General features: G+C 35.1%; 1 protein-coding gene across 8 annotated transcripts in view; it reads right to left on the bottom strand.

Annotated features, from left to right (window-relative positions):
- Positions 1 to 22,139, bottom strand: part of LOC134676160 (cadherin-89D) — a 76,585-nt gene extending 54,446 nt beyond the window's left edge. For all 8 annotated transcript variants that reach the window (XR_010099884.1, XM_063534442.1, XM_063534462.1 and 5 more), the window contains exons 1-2: positions 22,018 to 22,139; positions 16,164 to 16,298 (exon numbers count right to left, since the gene is read on the bottom strand). Coding sequence is in view for 7 of the 8 variants with exons in the window: in XM_063534442.1 (XP_063390512.1) it covers positions 16,164 to 16,221 (58 nt within the window). In the remaining variant the exon portion in view is untranslated. The remainder of the gene's footprint in view (positions 1 to 16,163; positions 16,299 to 22,017) is intronic.
- Between the last annotated feature and the right edge of the window lie 1,994 nt (positions 22,140 to 24,133).

Genomic DNA, 24,133 nt, shown 5'->3' with positions numbered 1-24,133 from the left:
TAACGTGCAATTAGTATAACGTGCGATACGTATAACAATGAATTCTATAATTTTATATTGTATAATGTACTTTACATATAATATCGTTTATGATAAGTAGGAAAATGTATAACATTGAAATAATATAATATACAAAACGAATATCGCACAATAAATATAAGAGATGCAATTACGACGATAGCATGGATAGTAAAGTTGCTCCATAAAATGTTTTTCTAATTATGTGTGGGTAAGAAGAGAAATTATATTCACTCTTAATTTTTTTTCGTATAAACAATATACTTTGAGTTTGCCGTGATTAGTACGTAATTACGTGTTTTCCATAACCTAACCTAACCTAACCCACTTTTCTGGTAGCAGTTTTTTTTTCTCTGAGGGGTCGCAGTTCAAACCTAACCTAACCCACTTTTCCGGTAGCAGTTTTTTTTCTCTGAGGGGTCACAGTTCAAACCTAACCTAATCTACTTTTCTGGTAGCAGTTTTTTTTCTCTGAGGGGTCACAGTTCTAACCTGACCTAATCCACTTTTCTGGTAGCAGTTTTTTTTCTCTGAGGGGTCACAGTTCAAACCTAACCTAATCCACTTTTCTGGTAGCAGTTTTTTTTCTCTGAGGGGTCACAGTTCTAATCTAACCTAACCCACTTTTCTGGTAGGAGTTTTTTTTCTCTGAGGGGTCACAGTTCAAACCTAACCTAACCCACTTTTCTGGTAGCAGTTTTTTTTCTCTGAGGGGTCGCAGTTCAAACCTAACCTAACCCACTTTTCTGGTAGCAGTTTTTTTTTCTCTGAGGGGTCACAGTTCAAACCTAACCTAACCCACTTTTCTGGTAGCAGTTTTTTTTCTCTGAGGGGTCACAGTTCAAACCTAACCTAATCTACTTTTCTAGTAGCAGTTTTTTTTCTCTGAGGGGTCACAGTTCAAACCTAACCTAACCCACTAATTTTCTGGTAGCAGTTTTTTTTCTCTAAAAGTCACAGTTCAAACCTAACCTAACCTACTTTTCTGACAGTTATTATTGGTTAAGTACTATAAACTTTGAAATTCTGAGCTATCCTATCCAAATAATTTTACCAATGTTTTGTTCAGATAATTATATGAAATTTTATTAATTATTTTAATTTATATGCGTAATAAATGTTATATTAAATATAGTTAGTTTATATGTATAGTATATCAAACAACGATATGTATATAGAATGTTATATTATTTTTATGTTATACTAATTGAAAATATACATTTAGTGCATTATACATAAGATGATTATACTTTTTGAACGTTTATAAACTGAAATTATACCAAAAGTGCATATTCATTATGAGACGCACCCAAAATAATCAATTCCTGTCACAATTTTTTGAGGTGTACATAGTTACTCTACCAATATGAATGCTGCGTCAAAAACGGTGAAATCGGGCGATTTCTTTAGACATTATGAAAGTTAACGAAGGGTCCTGCAGTATGGCTTTAAAGTCCGTCCGTCCGAAAGAAGTATAACCGTAAATCATACTAGAAAAGTACTTTTAACCCAACTTCAAATACAATTGGCCCTATACCGATAAAAGGAAGTACATACTCGTAAAGTTTTTAAATGATTCCTGTTCATAGTTGGTTTTTGCCAGCCGTGATGAATGGAACGCGGAACCCAGAGAAGTTTACGGTTTTTGCCACGAGTCACAATAATTCCCACGACAGATGTGAAGACGCGCCAGTTTATTGCTATGGGTGAGGAAATAGTCATGACAATCAGTGTTACAAAGTAGGTAAAAATAAAAATGAATGATGGAGGGCGAAACCTACTACATTAAGTACAATTTTTTATTATTTTTTTCACAACACGATTAAGATACTCAATTTTATGGGCGAAAAGCTCTTTAAAACTGGTTACCAAAGTTCATTCTGAAGTGGATCTCATAGTAGTTGTGTGGGCAAGTAAGCAAATAATAATGGGACTGAAGATCTTGTTAAATTATCTGCAAAGTCTGTATGAGGAAATCCCGGAGAAAGGGTTTCAAAACAATAGAAAATCGAAATAGATACGTAAGTAAGCGCATCCAATGACATTTCCTGATTAGACGTAAATCTATTTTTTTGAAAAAAAAAGGCTTGTCGAATCAATAGGAAAAATTTACAAAACTCAGTACAATACGCACATACGAACTTTAACTGTAACTTTTGCTTTTGTTGTGCTTTTAATTTGTAACTTTCAAAATTTGCAAATGGACATCACATGCCCCGCTGCAGGAATATGCCACGCCACAGAATAAAATAATAGTGGCCACGCGCGAAGGATGCTGTGAGGTGATGGATGCTAGACCATCGAGTGTAATGTAATATACCGGGTGTGGCCTGTAACACAAGCCTGTAGCAAATAATTAAAACTTAGATTGTACTCCTCAAACGGTGACACTTTTGTTCAACAACTTTTAAAAATAATGAAGTATTTAGACTCCCTATTTTTCATACAAAATAAACATTATCTTCAATGGACGCCATCGCGACGCCATATCAGTGTGATTGACGTTGCTTGTCACGCCTTAAACATAGCAAAATTCGCAATCCATTGCGTCTTAGAATAAACTTAAAAGTGTATTAAAAATCAAACCCAAAGGTATTTTTAAAAGTAGGTAGCTGAACAAATGTTGGTCAGTATGAGGAGTACAGCCTACAGTTAAATTTTTTGCTTATATTACAGGCCACACCCCGTATATATGAATTCTCTTTTCGTGTGTGAACTGTAACGTAATTATTATTTCAAGTTCTAGTTATGTTGTTGTATACTAACACTAGTTTCACGACATGAGAGATTGTGTTAGCGTAATATCATGTAAACATGTTATTGTTTTCGGGGGCCTTTGCGGAATACACTTCGGCCCATAGGGATCATGTAAACATAATCATTTATTCATCGCAAATATTTATAAATAAAATAAGAACAAAGCGAATTTTATAAATGCGTGACGTACTTCTGCATAAGTACTGAATGGTGACTATCATTATTGACTACTATACGACATATACAATACAAAGCATGCCGACATGTAGTGAACGCACGCACAATGCTCTAGTCAGTAGACACGTGGTCAGTAGCAAAGTAGCATAGCTGCAGTTCCGACTTGTTGAGGCCAATGGCCCGATCTAGCGGTATGGGGATACTGCAGGTCCGTGAATATCGATGGATCATTCGTTCAGTTTGGATTTGATGTTGTATAGGTACTTAACAGCTCAGTTTTCTTAAAAAATATAAATAGTGACGTACAACGATTGAGGCGTTAACGACGCCCAAAATCGTATTTCACGAGGCTCGCTTGAGACAGACGTGAGTCATATTAACTTTAACTTTTAGTCAATAATATCGACTGTCGTGTCCGTCGTATTTTTAGTCAATCGTGGGATAGGTATGTGCGATAGCCTGGGTTTCCATTTTTTAGCACCCTTGTTGAATGTTGGTTCACGTTAAGGCGTGCTTTTTCCGTAGGAGCTAAGCGAACCAGTTTTTTGAATCCATTAGAAATAAAGGAACCATGTTTTAAAATTGTGAAAAAAATATATCTTATACTTAAGGATCTGGCAGATACGTTTTGGATCTCAAAAACATGATTAGATAAACTTTGCTCGATAGAAAAAAATTCCAAAGTTACGCCTTTTTTTAACAATAAATCCAAACCATATCTACAATACAAACTTTTTTGACTTGTTTTTTACATAAATGTATAGGTAATAAGATAATCTAGACGTTTTGGATCACTTTGTCTCGGTAACATCATTAAAATAATTTCTATGTTTCAATACCTACTAAATCCGCAAGCGCAATCACTCGCGAACGCACTTACGCTCTCTTCAGTCGCGCGGCAGCGCTTGTAGAGGACGGACCTGCGTCAGTGTGTTCCGCGCGGTCACGTGATTTTACCATTTACAAACAATGGGAAACAAAGCATATGAAACGTAAGAAAAAGTCACTAAGTGCCATAAAAACACACTTTCTGATAACAGAAGCATCTAATACTTTACGAGGTGGTTGAAAGCGCCTAGCTTTACTACATCAACAGTTAAAATATTTCAGTATTTTCACTAGGTCAGCAACCAATTTCAATGTAGGTAAATAATATTATATTCCTAGATAATATAATTGTGAGTATGTAAGTATGATATATTTACAGTATTTCACCTTTACTGATATACGTCGTCCGATCTGCAAAATGATTATATTCCTTCGTGCTCTTTGACTCCTTTGAAAATCAGAAATTATTTATTTGGATTGACACAGTATGGGGATGTTACAATATATGTATAGTGTTACGCTTTTAGTATGAGGATGCCGAAGGCGCCCGGCTTTGGATCGCATGCAACGTGCCAGGCCCGTCAAGCGTGCAAATTCATCATCATAATCATAAATTTATATAAATATAAAATGTCAAATTGAATTAATTGAAAAAATTACCATAATAAGCATATCGCAATACAATTATTTAAGAACTAAATACATATCACTAATTTTAATATTTGACCACGGTCGACATGAATTAAATATAATTGAGAGTTCCAAGTGCCTACAGGCAGTTCATCTTGTGCTTGGTTGTATTAGTCTTGTTCGAGAAACTGAACACGGTGAAAAATAGAGATAATACTCCTAAAAATACGTATTTTTATTACGTCTTCGTACCACACTAGGTATATCTCTCCAACGTCGTTATTAGAGGCAGATGCGTCTTTGTAGTTGCACAAGCGCAAACCAAAATTCGATCAAAATTAGGTACCTAGTAGTACGTAACTACGTACACTATATTATCAGTCTGGTTTAGTGATCAAGATGAGCGTAAGAATCCGGATGCGTTTCCCACAAACGAAATCTTATTCATATCATTTTTAACTTTGGTTTTTGAATAAATATATCTATTTCTCACGAACTTCTAAGTAGTAGCCTATCTATCTAAACTTGTTTGTAGGTATACATTACCGGACGTATACTTCTGAGCAGACAAGTTATATTAAGTAACGCTTACAGTTAAATTAAGTATTCTATCTCCTTTAACACTTATATAAATCAGGGCCTTCAGATCAAATTTCCGGTCGATGCCTTTCTTTGACAGGCGTAAAACACACGGATCGGTGCAAAATTGCAAAACAATAATTACAACATTTACAACTTTAAATAGTAATGAAAATTTTTCACTTCGTATGCTTGTGAGATGTCTTTAGAAAATTGACTATTATTACTCAACTCCCTAAGAAAAAGGAGTGTTTTGTTTTTCATTGATTTTAAGTGTATGAAAATTGCTTTTGTTATGACAGTAAAGTAACAAGTTAATATTACTGAATTAGATAAAATATGATCATTATCTCATAGCGCGATGAAGGTGCTCATAAGAATCAGAACATGCGAGGTCAGATACAGTGCCAACCACTTAAATAGCCTCACCTATATATTGTGAGTATTATAATTATACGTGATAATTTTTATCAATATATCTTAAATTTGAATTGTACGCCCTGACATTTATCGAACGACACATTCACAAGTCCGAACTTGTCTGCGCGCGAAACGTCGTGGACGCAAGAGCTAATACGGGTCGTCCACATGAATAGCCTCAGTGTAACATAATTGTCCAAACCGTGCATTTATGTTTCGCTTTCAAATTTATTTTATTATGATTAGATAATACAGAAGGCATTCTATTAAGTACCTGCAGTAACGCGATAAACACAATGTTTTTGCGACTATAGGACGGGGCAAAAACTTACAAGTTTAGAAATTGAAATGGTTAATTTTTATTTAACTCATAAATTATCCCATCGTGAGATAGCTAAAAAAATAGGTCGCAGCCCTAAAGTTATTAATAATTATGTTAAAAATAAGGAAAATTACGGCCACCAGTATAAAGGACGCACAAAATTTGCCACTATGGATCGTGAACGTCGACTTATTTTACGCTCTGCTTCAAATTCCACCAAGACCGCCAGGCAGATAGCTAGTGAAATAAATACTAGAGTATCCCTCTCTACAGTTCGACGAATTATTAGAACATCATCCCACCTCAAACGAAAAATATCATGAGTAAACCTCCTTTGCGCGAACAACATGTGGCGGATCGACTGTCTTTTGCCAAAAAGTACATGTGCTGGAAAACCGAGTGGCGAAATGTGATTTTTACTAATGAGAAAAAGTTTAATCTAGATGGTCCAGATGGATTTAAATATTATTTTCATGACCTAAGGAAAGATCCGAAAGTACTATCACGTCATCACTCAACTCTCGGATCGGTGATGGTTTGGGGAGCAATTTCTTACTATGGTACTGTTGATTTAATTATGGTAGATGGAAGACTAAATGCTGAAAAGTATTTAAATTTATTAAAAGAAACAAAAAGTAAGATCAGAAAAGTAATAAGTAGAAAAAAAATGTTTTTTCAGCATGATAATGCTCCCATACACACGTCAGCCATAGTTACAAAGTCGTTTGATGAAAACCAGATTGAAGTTCTAGATTGGCCATCCTTGTCTCCTGATCTGAACATCATGGAGAATGCCTGGGGTTGGCTGTCTCGGCAAGTTTATTACAACGGAAGACAGTTTAGTAATAAAGAAGAACTGATTCAAGCTATTTACACTTTTTGGGATTCTGTGGACGTTAATTACACAGATTCTTTATATGAATCACTACCTAATCATATTTTCGAATTAATAAGGTCTAATGGAAGGTATACAAAATATTAAACGAAAGAGTTTTAATAACTAAAAAGTATCCTTTAGCATGTGAGGCTATTCAAGTGGAAGGGCCAATTATTTGTTTGACGTTATTTCTTAAAACTTTGATTAGATAACAATAAATATTTTATTTACTATTACAAGGCTTCTTGTTTTATTTCATATTTAATGTTTAATGTATATCTCCTTTTTATATTACTATGAGAAATATTAATTTTGGTGAGTGAGGCTATTCAAGTGGTTGGCACTGTATAAACTACAGACGTCACGGGTATACTGCACTAACACTTCACACGTGTCCCGGGCGCTTGGACCATGCTATTGGTTTAAGTATCAAACTTTTGAGACGCTCCATTGCAATATTTACCCCCGTGTGTTGTGGGCCTCGAAAACGGAAACGCATGGTGCGCTTTATTGCACAGTGGCAGCGTTCGTTACTGCTTGGACAGAGATTATGTGGTTACCGACCTTTATGAGCTTTCCCTACTTCCTCTTTTTCCATCTGAGTTGAGCTTATTATCGTTGGTGTTATCTTAAAAGCTTAGTATCAACTTCGTGCTTTGGTTGAATTTAATAGATGTTTTTAGTTTAATTTCACAAATTATTATTTTTTTGTTGTTTTCCTTTCCTCATAAAAAATGCGAGAGAGTTTTTAAATCTGTGAATACCAATGAGAAAAATTTTACGTGGGAGTTCTGCAACAAACATCTTTTGCCAGGTGAAAGAAAGTATGGATTTCGAGGCGAAACAAAAGTAGTCACTCACTTTAGATATTTTCGGGCTAGTAGCTAATATCATGAAGTTTTTTGGTATTTATTAATTAAATAATAATTATTTAAGTATCCGTTTTTTTACCGGCCGAGTTAGCTAATGTGCGCTAATAGGTGCAGGTTCGGCCCTTCACTGAAGCATTGCAAAAGCGGCTAGTATTTAGATCACAATTTTAATACTGGTTTGTGAATGAATAGAAAATTGCATGTTTGTCGGTTTTACTCACCTACTTTGATTAATCGTGTACAGGTAAATATAACATAGCCGCTTATTAATACACGCTTATAGGTGGCAATATCACTACACCTTATAAAACACAGTCCCCTGCCGCGTATGTGTGTTCGTGTGTTTGTTTGTATATTCGCGATAAATTCAAAAACTACTGAACGGATTTTTACTACCTATTAATAAAATGATTCTAGAGGAAGGTTTAGGTGTATAATTGGTCAAGCCGTGCGAAGCTGGGGCGGGGCGCTAAATGTTATACGAATATTTTTTTGATATTGGTTACTCGACGTTACTTTCTACATAGCTTCTGCCTGCAACTACGTCTGTGTGGAATGATGCTTATTGATAAAAAAAACCCTATGTCCTTCCTGGGGTCTCAAACTATCTTCATAGGTACCAAACTTCTAAATCGATTCAATGGATTCAGCGTGAAGAGTTAACAGACAGACATACAAAGTTACTATAGCATTTATAATATTTATTACTAATAGGTATCAGGTAAACAATTTGCAATTGAAGATAAATTATGTTTTCGTGAGATTTTTCTACTGAGCTAACTTAACCTTTTAAGGTTTTATTCAAAGTCTGCCCTCGCAAATATAGTCTGGATTCCGAATGAATTTTTTCATGGTAAATAAAAATTAACCACCAAAATTATCTAGATTACGTAAATACGTATCTTTACGGTGTATTTATAATATATGGTTATAAATAACCCTTTGTAAATGAACTGGCCTTGACTGCTTAGCTTAAGACTGAAGAGAACTCAAAACTCCCATGGATTTCTCTAAGCCAAGCAAATTAATTAGCCGAGAAAACTAAAGGCGATGTCATCGCCGACATTACGGCATACAAAACTAGGCTAAACGACATCATCACAAACCGCGGTCTAGCAAATATAAACCTTACTGGCAAGAGTTTAAACGCTTTGACAACAGCAAAATTTAATGCTTATTTGCTAAGTTAAAAGAATTTTAAGTCAGCCGAATGTCAACTTTATGATGAAGTGTTTAAGACAGCGCTAAACGCGATTCCATGATACGAATTGGAGTTTAACTCGGTCGTGGGATGCCTTACTTGCGTTGAACAATACTGAAGAAATGCTTATAAACGCTGTTTCCGATTTCTTTTACGTTTGTTTGTCATAATGTTTACAATTGCATTTCCTAGTTTTCATAAAGCACTCGAATTGTTACGTACGTACGTCAATTTATTTTGTATGATCATATAAGGATGGCTTGATAGGAACAAAAGATATGCACGCCGCGCGAATTTTGCGACGGAAGATTTGGCGATCGCGCGGATATTAACGTTTTACTTCAATAACTCTGAAAGCTCCGAAAGTATACTCTGTTTAAAATTTTGCTTATCAGATTCCTCAGAAATTTACGAGTATACCTACTTAAACTATACTGCTAACTATGATGTGCAGGGTAACGATATAGAACTGAAAATAAATGATGAACTTAATACTAATAAGATGATTAAAAGTCAAAATTTATTAAATACTACTTAAAAGACTGCGTAAAGCTTAAATCCTTTAAAAAGATATAAAGGAGAAAGTACACATACTAAATTGGTAGTGACCTTCTTGTGCATTACTTTCAATTTCGAGCTATCATTTCTGAGTACTGTTTGTTGACATACTGTATGTTTCATTTCCTAAAATGTGAATGTAGGAGACAAATGTCGATAGTAAACAAGTATAATTAGGTCATATTGGTAAAGTAAATAACTAAATATATATATATATATATATATACAGTACAGACGTGTATATGTAGGAATAGTTTTTTTACTGAACAAGGAAGTTAAAATAAGCTCAACAAAGTGTTACTTGCTACACAAATTCGAAACTTCGATGTGTGTGCCATTCACATGTTCATTCGGGCGTATTCTGATATAATCTGTCAGTGCCAAGAGTGACATTTGACACTTCAACCAGAATTTTGTTTATTACGTCATTAGCATATTAGCCTTTGACATGATTATTATTAATAATATATACAGATTATAAATCTGAGATTACTTTCAATGTTACATCTCGCTTACACTAATATGCCAGTACGAGCGAGATGCATAGAAAGTAAGTTACGTTCACGCTAGCGTTTATGTCAGTGCCAAACTGGTGGTAGCTGCACAGATGTTTTTTTGTAAAGCTGTACGTGTGACGCCATCAAGGTGAGGTTTTTGAGTCGAGAGTGGAAATTCGTGCGATTTTAAGATAAGGGTGAAACTGTTACCGTGTAACGGGACACGACAAGTTAATTTTGTGTAATGTCGTGCTGAGAACTTGTAATTCGTGAACCTAGTGTTACAACCTTACAACGTATGCATTGCGAATTATTGCTTGATTAAAAAAAAAACTATGTAGGTACTATAGTTCGTTTTTTTTAGCATTAGAAAGAACTCCACAGAAGTAAGCGTACAGTTTTTATCAGGCTCTTTAATTGTTAATAATTATTGAATTATCTAATGTAGCACGGTCAATACATATAATTTACTTCAAATTATTACCGCTAAAAGTACCGGATTTGGAACCACAAGCTTACTTCTGCGAAGTTCTTTCTAATGCTAAAAAAAACGAACTATAGTTTGCGTGAAAAAACCGGTCTGTTGTTTTTATGCTAATCCAATAATGCATTTGTGTCATTTTTGTGGAGACACCTTTACGTATTGGTATGAATGCTATATCCAAGTATGAGTAGGAAAAAACAAAGTATTTGTTTTTACTGTCACTAGAAATTGGATGGAACAGTCAGGTACCAAATGTAACTGCACCAGTTATTTTTGTTATTCTTTATATAGGGTAATTCGCGAGTAACTGGCCACAGGCCAATAACTGGCCACCCTAAATTAAAAATAAGTTCTATTCTCCTATAAACAGAATTCCGTTTAGTATAAGGTTTCAATAACTGGCCAGCCTTCAATAACTAGCCACCTTATACTAAAAATAATTCTGTTTATAGGTGAATAGAATATTTTTTTAGTTTAGGGTGGCCAGTTACTGACAAATTACCCTAGAGCCAAATATGTACTAGTGTTTAAATGTAATAGCATAGAATGTAGGCAACTGCACAAGACTGGCGCATGATGTATTACATGTCTAGCGATTAGCTGATTGAAATCTCCATGCTCTGAATAATATCAAATCGTGTCGTCTGTAACTGGGCACGCAGTGAGTGTGTTCCTCTTTTACCTCACTGGTCTTCGTGGTTTAGTTTTTGACGTACAGTTATGTAGTTTTTGACATATTGAGTCTTATAGTGTAGCAAAGTCAGAAACATCCACTTCAAATAAATTTATTTATTACACTTCTTATAAGTTATACATTAAGGTTGTAATTATTTCATCAGTTTAAGTGGATGTTGCTGACTTTACTTCTATATGATTCATATTTTAGGTACCTATATTTTTACCTTAGCATCAATTTAACCATTGTCTTTCTCTAGTAGTTTTTATTCACGGTCCTCTTTTTTAACCGACTTCCAAATCCCAAAGGAGGAGGTTATCAATTCGGTTGTATGTTTTTTTTTTTTTTTTTTTATGTTTGTTACTCCATATCTCCGTCATTACTGGATCGATTTTGAAAATTATTTTTTTGATTGTATGTATATGCATACAGATTGGTCCCGTTTTTGTCAAAATCCAGTTCTGATGATGGGATCTATGAGGAATCGACGGAACTCCTCAAATCTTAAAGGCATACATATGGTGATTTTTGTGTTTTTATCAACAAATCAAGCATATACATTCAAAAATATGACATTTGATGAAGTGGAACTGCTGATGATGATCAGAACGGAACTCTTCAACGACGCATAGTTCACCTTTGGCGATTTGTCCTCTTCGTTATGTTTGTTAAGCAAGTTAAGTTTTTAAGCCACAATTTTGTCAAGCTTGAGTTCTGATGATGGGATCCATGAGAAATCGAGGGAACTCCTCAAATTTTAAAGGCATGCGTATAGAGATTTTTGTATTTTCATCAGAAAATCAAGCATTTTCATTAAACACTGTCGCATTTGATGAAGTGGAACTGCTGATGATGATCAGAACGGAACTCTTCAACAACGCATAGTTCACGTTTGGCGATTTGTCCTCTTCGTTATGTTTGTTAAGCAAGTTTAGTTTTTAAGCCACATTTCTGTCAAGCTCGAGTTCTGATGATGGGATCCATAAGGAATCGAGGGAACTCCTCAAATCTTAAAGGCATATGTACGTATAGAATTTTTTGTATTTTCATCATAAAATCAAGCATTTACATTAAAAACTGTCGCATTTGATGAAGTGGAACTGCTGATGATGATCAGAACAGAACTCTTCAACGACGCATAGTACATGTTTGGTGATTTCGAATTTCGATTTTGACTTGGACTGGGACCCGGACTCATACCCGGATCCGGTTCGGACCCGGACTCGGACTCGGACTCGGACCCGGACTCGGACTCGGACCCGGACTCGGACCCGGACTCGGACCCGGACTCGGACCCGGCCCCGGACCCGGACTCGGACCGGGACTCGGACCCGGACTCTCACTCAGAGACCCGGACCTTGACCCGGAAAACCACTATGATACCTAAACTAAATAAACCACTATGATTACCTACCATAAAATGTGGGTATGATGATGCCAAACCCCTCCCGCTCAAACTCCCGTACACCGCACCGCATGCGCCGTTAAGTGGGTTAGGTTAGGTTTGAACTGTGATCCTCACAGAACCGAACAAAAGTGGGTTAGGTTTGGTTAGAACTGCGAGTCTTACAGAAACGAAATGCTACTAGAAAATTGGGTTTGATTAGGTTCGAACTGCGATCCTCACAGAACCGAACTGCTATCAGAGAAGTGGGTTAGGTTAGGCTAGAACTACGACCCTTACGGAAACGAAATGCTACTAGAAAGTACTGGTTTTACCTCCTTTTCTACATAGTGCACCATCTACCATAATCTTTCACCGGGCCCCATAGAAGTCGGTTTTTTTTTCTTAAAAATTATTTTGTTATCATTTTTCCAATTAGTATTTCCTAATGTACATTATGCTTATTACGACGCTAAAGTTCAAACTACTGTATTCACCAGACAATTAATGGCAAACTAGGTTGAAAGACTGTCAATTCTACTAACAAGTATTTGTTTAATATTTCCTTGGAATGTGTTAGATACATATTATAATCTTCTAGGTATCATATAAGCGAGTTGCATGATAGTAACTGATGTTTCGGATCATAGAGATTTACATAATAAGACATCTCAGAATATTCGAATGGTCGCAAGATGAACACATTTGTATTTCTCTCCGGTTTAGATCTGCGTATAGTAAGAGATAAACGCCAGGTGATTATATCGAATATAGTTTGTAATACTTATTGGACATAGGTAGATATATAAGCACTATCAGCATTTAGCGTTAGCGTCATATATATCTGATAGCGGTCGAGTCCTATTGAACGATTAACAATTATGATACACTAAACTTGCGACAGAATGAGTCTTCTAGAAATATAGATTAATTTTACTAGCATGCTTCATTAGTGTACTCGTAGCAACTGTAACACCACAAAAATTACGTAGTGCCTTTGTATCCAGATATTTTTTTATCCTGTAAGTATTAGAAACTATTTTTATAGCTTTTAAAGTGTCTAAATTACCTGTAATCTATATAAAAAGTCGTTTGCAGCAGGCATCCAAGCACTGTATATTTTTCTATTTTATTATATCAAAAAATTTTAAACGGAAAAAGAAAGATCGATTTAAATTTTCTCAAACAGACAGTAAAAAGGTGATAGGCCTCTCGTTCCCTTTAATATATACACTGTAAATGTAGATCATACATGTACCTATTTCCTTATAAGTTTAGGTGAGTTCACTTTCCATCAAGATTTTGAAAATACACGCACGTTTTACATACCATCCCTTTTATCAATTTAAATATAGGCTCGTCAGATCTAGGGCAACATTACCATGCATGGATTTCAAAAGAATACCGTGCAACAATTATTGTACAGTACAGTGAAACCTTTCTAAAAACAATGAAGAAGAAATAAAAATCAAAAAACCTTTCAATGTTTGTGTAACTAAATACGAATGCGGTCTGAAACTAATAACAATAAACTGTAAACGTTACGGTTACATTAAGTGTTCCAAGAGACGTATTAGTGACACACTCCCAACTTTCATGTAATAAATCAACATATGTTAAATATGTACTGTCTACTCTTTAAGTCAATTACTTAAGTAGTTAAAATGTTATTCCTACTAATATTCTTAGAGCGGCATGAAGGAGCGTCCACAAAGCTGCTCAGCTTAGCGAAGCGCATACGTGTCGTGACTGTCGTGAGTAAATTCGACAGTCCATTTCCAACGACAGCAGCACTACCGTTCATTTCTCTATGGAAATTGACAATAACACCGACGCGTTCAGTACCAGTAGTGCAGCTGCGGTCAGAAATGGAGTGTTACCATAATGCTGCGGTCAGTCTTTTATCTTAAATGGCATTATCTCAGTTTTAAGCAGAGTAAAATGTAAACAATTTGGCGAACGCCGCAGTGGTGGTGAAAGCGCGGGAAAGCGAGCGACCTTCTGCCCCGGCGTGTCAATAATTTTATCGTAACAACTTCATTAACTTTGTGCATAAGTGCACGAATATTCGCACCCGACTACACTAAAAGCTAAAAAGAAACCTATTTAGTATGAGGTTAATAAATGTTTGTCTTGTATGTAGAATACCACCGTAGCGTCGAAATTACAAAGCCGTCGATCATCAATGTCGATCGATTCATTTTTGAGGCTTAAGGGACTTATGGATTTTATTGTTCATAAACGAGGAAATTCTATGTGAAAAAATGTCTGTTTAAAGTTTGTTTGGACATCAGTTGCAGATTAGTGATGATTTTAATATAAACAAAGTAAACATAAAATAAGATAGGTACCTAACAGAAAACAGTTACTCGTACAACAAGAACTACATATTTGAAAGTAGCCGTTCGACGTTCCTACTTATATGCAATTTTACAACATTATTACGTAAAATGCTGTAATAAGACATGATTAAGCGCATAGTTAACTTTTATTAAATATTAAAAGCCAGACATGTACTTAAATATGTTTTAAAGCACTGCATCTATGAAAGAAGGTTCAGAATAGTTCATAAATAGGTACATTGAGACGTGACTTTAGATGTCCGTCCGGTGAAATGTACCGCGTAATTTGACAACATTTGCGCAACATGCGACATAAGAAGTTTATTTGACTACCGTAAGTACGTCTTAATATATCATTTAATCGCATCTTTCTAAATGTCACGTAGGATTATAAACATTACTGCCATTTTAAAAGTTGTAGACCGTTCATAACTGTACCTTTTCATTTAGGTCAACTTGCAATGGATAATTTTATTTTCTTTAGTGTATATAAATAATGTACCTTTACCTGTACCTAATATTACAACAAGTGATTATGTCAGTTTTAGTGTTACTAATACCAACATATCGAATGTCGGATATTTCATCATCAATTTGAAGATTCGGAGAGTATCAAAATGTAGGTACAATAAATTAGGGATCGGTCGGACGACTTCAAAAATTAAATGATAAAGAACATGTCTTAAGTCATAATACGATTGGAAGTATTAGAACAAATTAAATTATTTTTAGAAAATATTTAAATTTGTTTTTATTTCAAGTACAGTATACTGCCCTGCTAAGCCAAGTAGCGGCATCTCAAATAAAAATTTAATGCAAACATATACCTTACATTCATTATCTGAAAATTCAATTTTCAACGTCATTTGTTTTTGAGATGCCGCTATTCGGCTTAGGAGGGCAGTATACTGCTGCCGTGATAGCAGAGGACGCTGCACGCTGGTTCGAGTCCAGCCTGGGGCACTGGAGGCGTTGGTCACTTTTTCTTAGTATGTATATGACATTTATTTGAGTTTATGTCATAATGACATACAGTCGATAAATTTGTCGATGTCCTAGTAGATAAAATGTGTTCGTCATTATTTTATCGTTATCAATGATGAATTGATGATTCCTAAATTTCGTCTATAAAAATGGGTAGGCACAATTTTTTATTTCATATATTTTGTTCTGGCAATTGGCTAATTAATTCATTGCCGAACATACAGTGAACGATATTTCCCTATAAATAAAATAAAAATGGTAATGTTTACTGAGGAACATATATAATAGGAAAGATGCTTGGTCACCTGCTACGACACGACGAATTTATCAAAAATATCATTGAAGGGAAAGTCCAAGGAGAACGTACATAGATCAAGTAAAGGAAAAGCTCAACGTCGTGTCGTATCAGGCTGTCAAGGAGAAGTCAGAGGACCGACATACATGGAAATCGCTCCACCGACAAGAGTCTAACTCTTAAATGAATGATGATGATGATATATAATAGGATTATAATCATATAAGTAGGAATGCTTAGAATTATTAGTACAAGTACTCACAGTTGGTCCTCTGCAGCAGGGCCGCTGCACATATCACCAGCAGCGCCCGCGCCCACATGGTGTCTGACTCGTTACACAGACTCACTCACACACAATTTAGCCATGGCTTTGATCTACTCATTGTTTTTCCAAGTTCTGTAACAAAAAAAAATTACTGGATCATTGATCTTTTACTCGTTACTTAATTAAATTTTGAGAAAAAAAAAGCGATTCTAACTCGCGTTCTGAGACTTCCGGTCCGTATCTAATCTAATATCTTCAAACAAGCAATACTTGTTTATATATATATTTCGAGGATCTCGGAAACGGCTCTAAAGATTTCGATGCAAGTTGGTCTAGCCAGGTCTTATCTTTGGGAAAACGTGCATTTTTGAGTTTTTATGTTTTCCGAGCAAAGCTCAGTCTCCCAGATATTTATATTACTATAGATAAGCATGATGTCAACCACCCATACATACATACAGTCGTTATCAGATATATCGGAGCGGCCGAGGTGCTCTAAAATATCTGAACAGGCACTCTAACGCCTTGACAATAAAGGCGTGTTTAGATATTTGTGAGCACCTTGGCCGCTCCGATATATCTGATGGCGACTGTACACCATTTGAATTAGTCGTACTCGTACAAGCGTAAAATCCTTCCTAATTTTATGGTAACCGTATCCTTTAATAATTCATCTTTATTCCACATACGAGTACAACCCAAAGGCCTGAAGCCTTTCACACAGGTTCGACAGGCAACAGCCGCCCATTGTGGTATATAGTCGTGAGCATTTATCCTACATTATTATTACACTTGCGAGTATTTCCTGGCTCAGTAATGGCAATAATCGATCGTTCCCATAGACGCAACAAAGCCCGAGGGAGCGCGCGGGTAACGGGGCTCAAATCCCGTTACACGACGGTTCATTGGGCGAATTAATTATACTTGCAGAGCTTTTTCTGACTTTTAGAGCATGTTCGTTACTGAATCTGCCTGTATTAAAAATGGAGAAAAAAGTTGAGTTGACTTATGAAGTTATGATATTTCAAAGTACTTATTTGCTTACCATAAGCTAACTCAACATTATTTCTTTAGTTATAAAATTAATACTGGTGATTTACTTGCGAAAATGTACTATTTTATGAAATAATATAATACGAGTAAGGTAAATAATGCTTTCGGGTACTCATCTCTCATCATCATCATCATCATCTCAGCCATGAGACGTCCACTGCTGAACATAGGCCTCCCCCTCCTATCCCATCCTCCCATCTCTACTTCTTTATAATATTGCTTTCAATTCCACTACCCACTTTATCTGAAGAGAAGAATTTCTACTTTCTTTTTCTTCCGTCCGGTGTCCTCTGCTATCTTCTTCACCAAGATTTTATTATCCTCGTAAGACCCAGGGCAATTTGGGCGCTATTGAATTTGGAACTTTATTTCTATATGATTTTGCGGTGAGAGGGTGGGATCATTCATTGCATGTAAAAATACGCAAGTAAGTTTACCGGGTTAGCACTGATTGACTAGCACGTTAAGTATAAGTACAAGAACTTACGAGGCTATAATAACTCTTTTACTTTCGAGCTGTGCGCATATTTATAGCGCACGATAGTACCTACTCAAACTCATGTCTGGACCGCATGATGATTCCGAAAATGAGTAAATTATGGTCACGTTACAGTCTATAAACGGAATTTAATATTACCGGTGTATATGTATACTCGTAACGCATGCACTTTTTGCTTCTAATTTAACTCATCGTAAAACAATCGTGGATACTTACTTAGTAATCGACCATTATATTCGTTGTTATGTGAACGTAAATGTGTATAAAGAAATGTTTCTTTTCCAACTGCATAATCATTTCCTCGAGCCAAATATGGCAGATGTTACAACTTATCAATTATCGAGGCTGATTCCACGCTACCGCCAAAGAGAATAGATAGTATAGAGAGGTCCTGTCATAGTAAATTTCGTAGTCACCGTAAAATTACTGTAATCTATCCACACACGACTAAACCTCAAAATAAACACGTATACAATTATCAAAAAAATGTGTAGGTATATATGGATAAATGATTTTATTATTTTTATATCATTTTTACCCATGTTCCCTGATATCTATGTGTTAAAATTGTTAAATATGAAACGGGGTCGTCACGCCATCTAGCCGACCATAGGCCAAAGGAGTGTGCGCCGTCTATCCAATAATGACGTTTTCTTTATTTCCGGGGCACGTTTTTTTCTTACATTTTATTCATCGTATACGAAGTTATATGTCTTTGCTACCGCTAACCGTCTGATTTGTATTGCATTACCTACTGATGATGTTTTTGACTATTCGCTACTATTATTATTTAATCACACGATTGTTAGTGAATCAATACACTATACACTTTCAGCACCCTTGCGTTAGTTATTCCTAAATTACGTGCTTCGTTTACTTGTCAACGATTTTTCGGGTTTATTGTCACTCAAATTATTATAAATGTAGTTGAAACAATACTCTTGTCCCATACATACTAGTTGTTGCTGAGACTTCTTTCGCGTTAAATTTCATATTTTTCATATTATCATGTAGATGTTTTGCGCACATTATCTTTTTCTAAATAGAGATTTAATTTTACCTACTCAATTTGTTACACTTAGTACCTACATCGCTACTATTATGTAATAGTACATTACGAATATTACGATACAATTGCGAAAAATAAGTAATTCGCCACTCGTGTCGATTCCTTCGGTTATATTTTAATTTATCGGCACTCGTTCAGAATTAACGAATTGAATACGTAAATAAGAAAAAATAAAACTGATTCCAGCTATGCTGCCTAGTGTAGTAAGATCTTACAAAACTATGCTTCAGATAATCTGAATTACATCAGTAGTGTTGTCTTATTGTTATAATTATGATTATTTTGTTGTGCGTAATGTATTCAATGAATATTCAACGGCCTTTTTGTTATCTTCATAAAACAAAATGTGTATGATTATAAATCGTCTGAAATGTCATCATTGTTACACATCAACGTTTTTAGGGTTCCGTACCTCAAAAGGAAAAAACGGAACCCTTATAGGATCACTCGTGCGTCTGTCCGTCTGTCACAGTTCTCGGAAACTACTGGATCAATTAAGTTGAAATTTGGTACACATTATGTAGGTAAATTAGTGACCCAAAGATGGTCGTGATGCTCAAGCGTGAGTCGGACTTATGTACGGAATCCTAGAAACGCGAGTCCGACTCGCACTTGGCCGGTTTTTTTGTCTTAATTTATACTTTCTGACCATAGTTATTTTATTGATATAAAATACTTAGATACCTATTTTGTTTTATTCGATGCAATGGTTAAAAAAAGTAACTGCTAAGTGACTACTGACTGACAATTAAGTTTGCCAACAATGAATATGATGAAGAATAAAATCAAATAAATAGAGTTAACATTTCAATTTAACTATTGCGTGTTTAACGATACAAAAGAAAATAAAGTATGAGGTAATTATAATTTTGCATTCTGTGGTCGGTACGTGGCGGAAAAAATTGCACACGTTTCTTGAAACCAGGCAATATTCTTACTGTGCTTGTTTTTCGTCATCATTAATTATAAATCCGACGGACTTATAACCACTTGTTGCTTTTTGCCTGCACGTTGATTAAAGTACTGCTGGTCAGCTAATGGTCTTAGAAATAGAATTCAATTGCTTACCGCAAATTTTCTCTTACTAGGTACCTCTTCGACCGTAAGAGCAAAAAGTTAATTTCGCTGCCTATCGCCATATTTAAAAAAAATCACTCAAATAATAATCGAGGCCCAAATGTACCTAAATGTAGTTTGTAGACCCTGTTGTATTAAAATTGTAATACAAATAGTGAGAATAATATTTGTCAAGAACATAAATCTATCAAATATTAAGTAAGTAATTGCTAATCTCGAGGTGGTGCGACTACGCAACATTTCTAGGTAATCTTGGTGATCTAATAACTAGATCGATATCTCGTTCCTAGCCTGCAAGTTAGATTAGCCTGTTACTTAAGGACAGTTAACCTAACTCGTCGTCGGTCTGGATCTCGGCCTTGTAACGGACACTGTCTGATATCGTTAAGAACTGTTTATTTATTAGTAACTTAGAACCCTATCTCATTATAGGTGATATCTATAAGTCACCGTGAAATGGCAAGCGCCAGTCAGTTTATAATAGGTACATTATCAACTGACGATAGGAAGGTTACAAGGTATCTAAATCTACAATAACGTGAAAGAAAAAATATCTCAATACAATTACAGTGAGAAATGAGGTACATGTAATATTGTAAAAAAACAAATGGTAAGTACAATGAAATCGAAGTCTCGGATAAAGTCATTAAAAAAAGAGCAATTTCGGAAAACGAATGAATTTTAGAACAATAATAAATATGTATATCATGTTTTATTACCTACAGTAATGTATGCGGATTGGATCCGGATATTTCGGATTAGAACACAATAGTACATACATAATATTATAAATGTAAAACAAAGCATAGAAATTAATTTTAGTATTATTTTACACTCTACTTTGCATCCCTAGTTAGCATCGAAAAATACTTAATTTTAATAATAAAGTAAGTTCATGAGAGTTTTATAGATATACAAAGTAGCTTGAGACTTTGTGTTATTTAACCTGCAAACTAGTAAACCTAACTCGGTTAAAATTTATTTTTATAAATTTTATTAAAACTCACTATCTCTTTAATATAATTGCGCGGCTATTTTGTTACTTTTCTGCGGTCTTGTAGAAATTGTATTAGTATCGGAACTTTCACTGTTATTAAGTGAAATGCTGTTTTATCCGAGAAACATTAATAAATGCTAATGGATTTAGTATCGTGCCCTGTGTGACGCCATTCGAAATTTGGTAGCAAACCAGTTTTGGGCTGATTTTGGCCCAGATAATTATGAGTGTAAAATGGTAATGACCTTATAAAAAAGAACATTTAAAGTTTGTTCAGAAGAACGCTTACTTGGATGTACAGTCTCTATCAGAAATATCGGAGCGGCCAAGGTGGCAAAAATATCTAAAGCTGAACACGCTTCTATTGTCAAGGTGCTAAAGTGCGTGTCTAGATATTTTTGTGCACCTCGGCCGCTTGATATATCTGATGGCGAATGTAAATTACAAATATTGCTAAAAAAGCTAATAAAAGAGACGTATCTATACCAGGCCTTTTTAAGCATAAATACTGTATTTTAAACCTACACATATTTTATTTCTTTTGAGATATTGCTCTTAAATAATGTAGGTAGGTATATTTTTGTTCTCTAATTAGGTATTTACTCAATACGTTTGAAAAATGTTATGTTATCTGTTGGGTTCCGTAATAAACATTAAAAAAATAGATCAGGCGTTATTTTGCGGAATTCCATATTAATTTAAAAAGGCACATAGTAAAAAAAACCCTTATTTAAGTACATCCGTCTACCCGCCTATCTATCCGTCCGGATGTCCTAGCATTTTCATCCGGAAATTATAAGTATCATGTATACCTAATAGGTATCTTATGCTTGTTTAAATATAATACCCATACGTTAAAACCAGCCTGGTCGGTATTAAAATAATACCAAATGAGAAACAACATAACAAACATTAATTAAAGTTTAAAGAACGGGATTATAATCTAATTCTTCTAATGATTAGAATCTAAGTTTGTCTTCTCACTATCGCTACGTAGGTCTAAATAAGTTTATTTCCCTTTTTTAACTTTTAAAGTTCCCTCCATTTCACGAGGTTTAGCACGTACTTGCTCAGCGTTTTAGTTCGTGTTGTCTATCCATATTTTTTTTTTCTAATTGAGTTCATATAATTATTATATCAAACTAAATTTTCTCACCATCACACAAAAAGTCATCCAAAAACCAACACAGCACTTAAAATCCCACACAAAGTTTGAAATTATCGACGCGTATATCGTCGACGCGGACGTTGAAAGCACTTTCACCGGCGTGCGCGTGCGCGGGCATCAGAGGCTGCAGGCAAACTGCGCGGACGCTGCTCGAACCATGGCGTTCCAACCATCTTCATGGTTTATGGTTTAGCAATATTGCACAGCCTTTTTTGTTACCGAGTCTACATAGGTCTCGCCGGCTTGACGTGCTCTTCTTACCATCGCGCTAATTTTAATTCACGAAGACACAGCTATGGGCTCACTGTCTGGATTGCTCTTACCGTAACGATCATACCATTTTCATGGTTTAATTCATGATTTGATGATACTCGTCGTTCCGCATCGATGATTTGATAGGTGGGATGCTGCTTAGTGAATAGAGACTAATTAATTTACACGGCCCCATTCGGCAAGTTGGTTTTGTTACAAAATTTAGTATCAATGTTGTAAGTGTCAAAAAAATCAGACTGATCAATAGTTAAATCATACCTAATGTTTTCTTTAAAATCCATACATAAAAACTTACAGAAAATGCGATTTTTATTTTATTGTAACAATTAAAATTTTTACGCATAGCCAAAAATTGCTAGTCATTAATAGTATTGCGCAATTAACAATCGGCTCGATTCGGGAAATGAATTAGAGATTCACTAGATATGTAAGGTACCTAAGGTACCTTTTGCCGTCAAACGTCATATATCTTTACTATATCGTTTCTAGTTAATGTCTAATTCATTTTCCGAAACGCGCCGTATTATTCTTTTTACTTTCTACACTTTATAACAAAAAGCTCTTATGATGTGTAAAATATCGGTTTCATTTATTTTAATTGACGATGAAAAGAACGTGAGTGAGTCAAGTACGAGTAAGTACTTAGGTAAATGGGTTTGGTAGTAGGTTATGATGAAATGTACATACGGTCAAGGAATTAAATTTCCGTACCATTTCATATGAACCTTGTCATAGCGATAAAAGTATGAGGTCCCTAGCGGCTTTCATATTGATAGTCTTTGACTGTACGATATCGAATTATTTTACATTAGTAGTAATTGTATTTGACCAAGAGGATTGTTCATGTAACCAATTAAAGAATTTATACCTTATGTAATTAAGTGTGATTTTAAGAGAAAAACTAAAAAAATAAAAACGATAGCCATAATGTATGGTAGCGTTATCATTCCGTAACTTTTTATCTCATAACAAACAGAGCGCGAATCGAAGCATAGCCGTATAGACTTTCTAAAGAAAATTCGTTGAAATTAACAGAAATCTGTTCATTATAAGTAATGAAAATACAGAATCAATTTGTATTAACGACAGATATTGACGTATACGTATATGAAAGACAGTATTGGAATACTGCAAAGTTTAGTGCATTGCTACCAGAAACGTCAAAAAGCAAAAATTTTATTAAGAAGAATATTAAATTTGGCGTTTCCTGCAGCAATGCTGCAACAATGACCCTAGTAGAGTTAAAAGTCTACGTATATTAAGGCCCAAAATAAATTAACGTTGACGTGTGTTACCTACTTAAAAGGCAGCAAATAAAGCTATCAATAGTGAAACTCGTCGGCCGATCTGCTAGATTACAGGGTGTTACTGAGCATCGGGCTTTTAATCCAGGGCTGGATTCTACTCGCTAAACTGAGCTACTTTTGTTATGGCACCAACCCCGAAATCCCGATTTTTTTTTTTTACTTTTTCATACATTTTGGCTGATTAGATGTCGAAGTTTTCTATGGAAAAGCCAAAAAAAATTCCCCGATTTTAGGGTTGGTCCCATAGTAAAAGTAGCTCAGTTTAGCGAGTAAAATCAAGCCCTGGAATTAAAGCCCCATGGTCAGACACATACTGTATATCTTCTAAAAGATAGTATCTTCTTTTTGGTATTTTCCGATTTTTTTTTTCCATTTATGAAAATATTTATAACTGAACTGCGACATTCAAATAATAGCCACACTGAACGAAGACATTCGAGTTAATTTTTTGGGAGCTGTTGGACTATAGTTGGATTAGTTGGGTTGTTATATTCGGTGATATATCTCAGGAAGATAGGCGATGT

This window comes from Cydia fagiglandana, chromosome 2 (assembly GCF_963556715.1).
Source record: "Cydia fagiglandana chromosome 2, ilCydFagi1.1, whole genome shotgun sequence".
In the NCBI taxonomy this organism is placed as follows: Eukaryota; Metazoa; Arthropoda; class Insecta; order Lepidoptera; family Tortricidae; genus Cydia; species Cydia fagiglandana.
The sequence above is the reverse complement of the archived record's forward strand: the minus strand, read 5'-3'. Positions and strand labels throughout refer to the sequence as shown.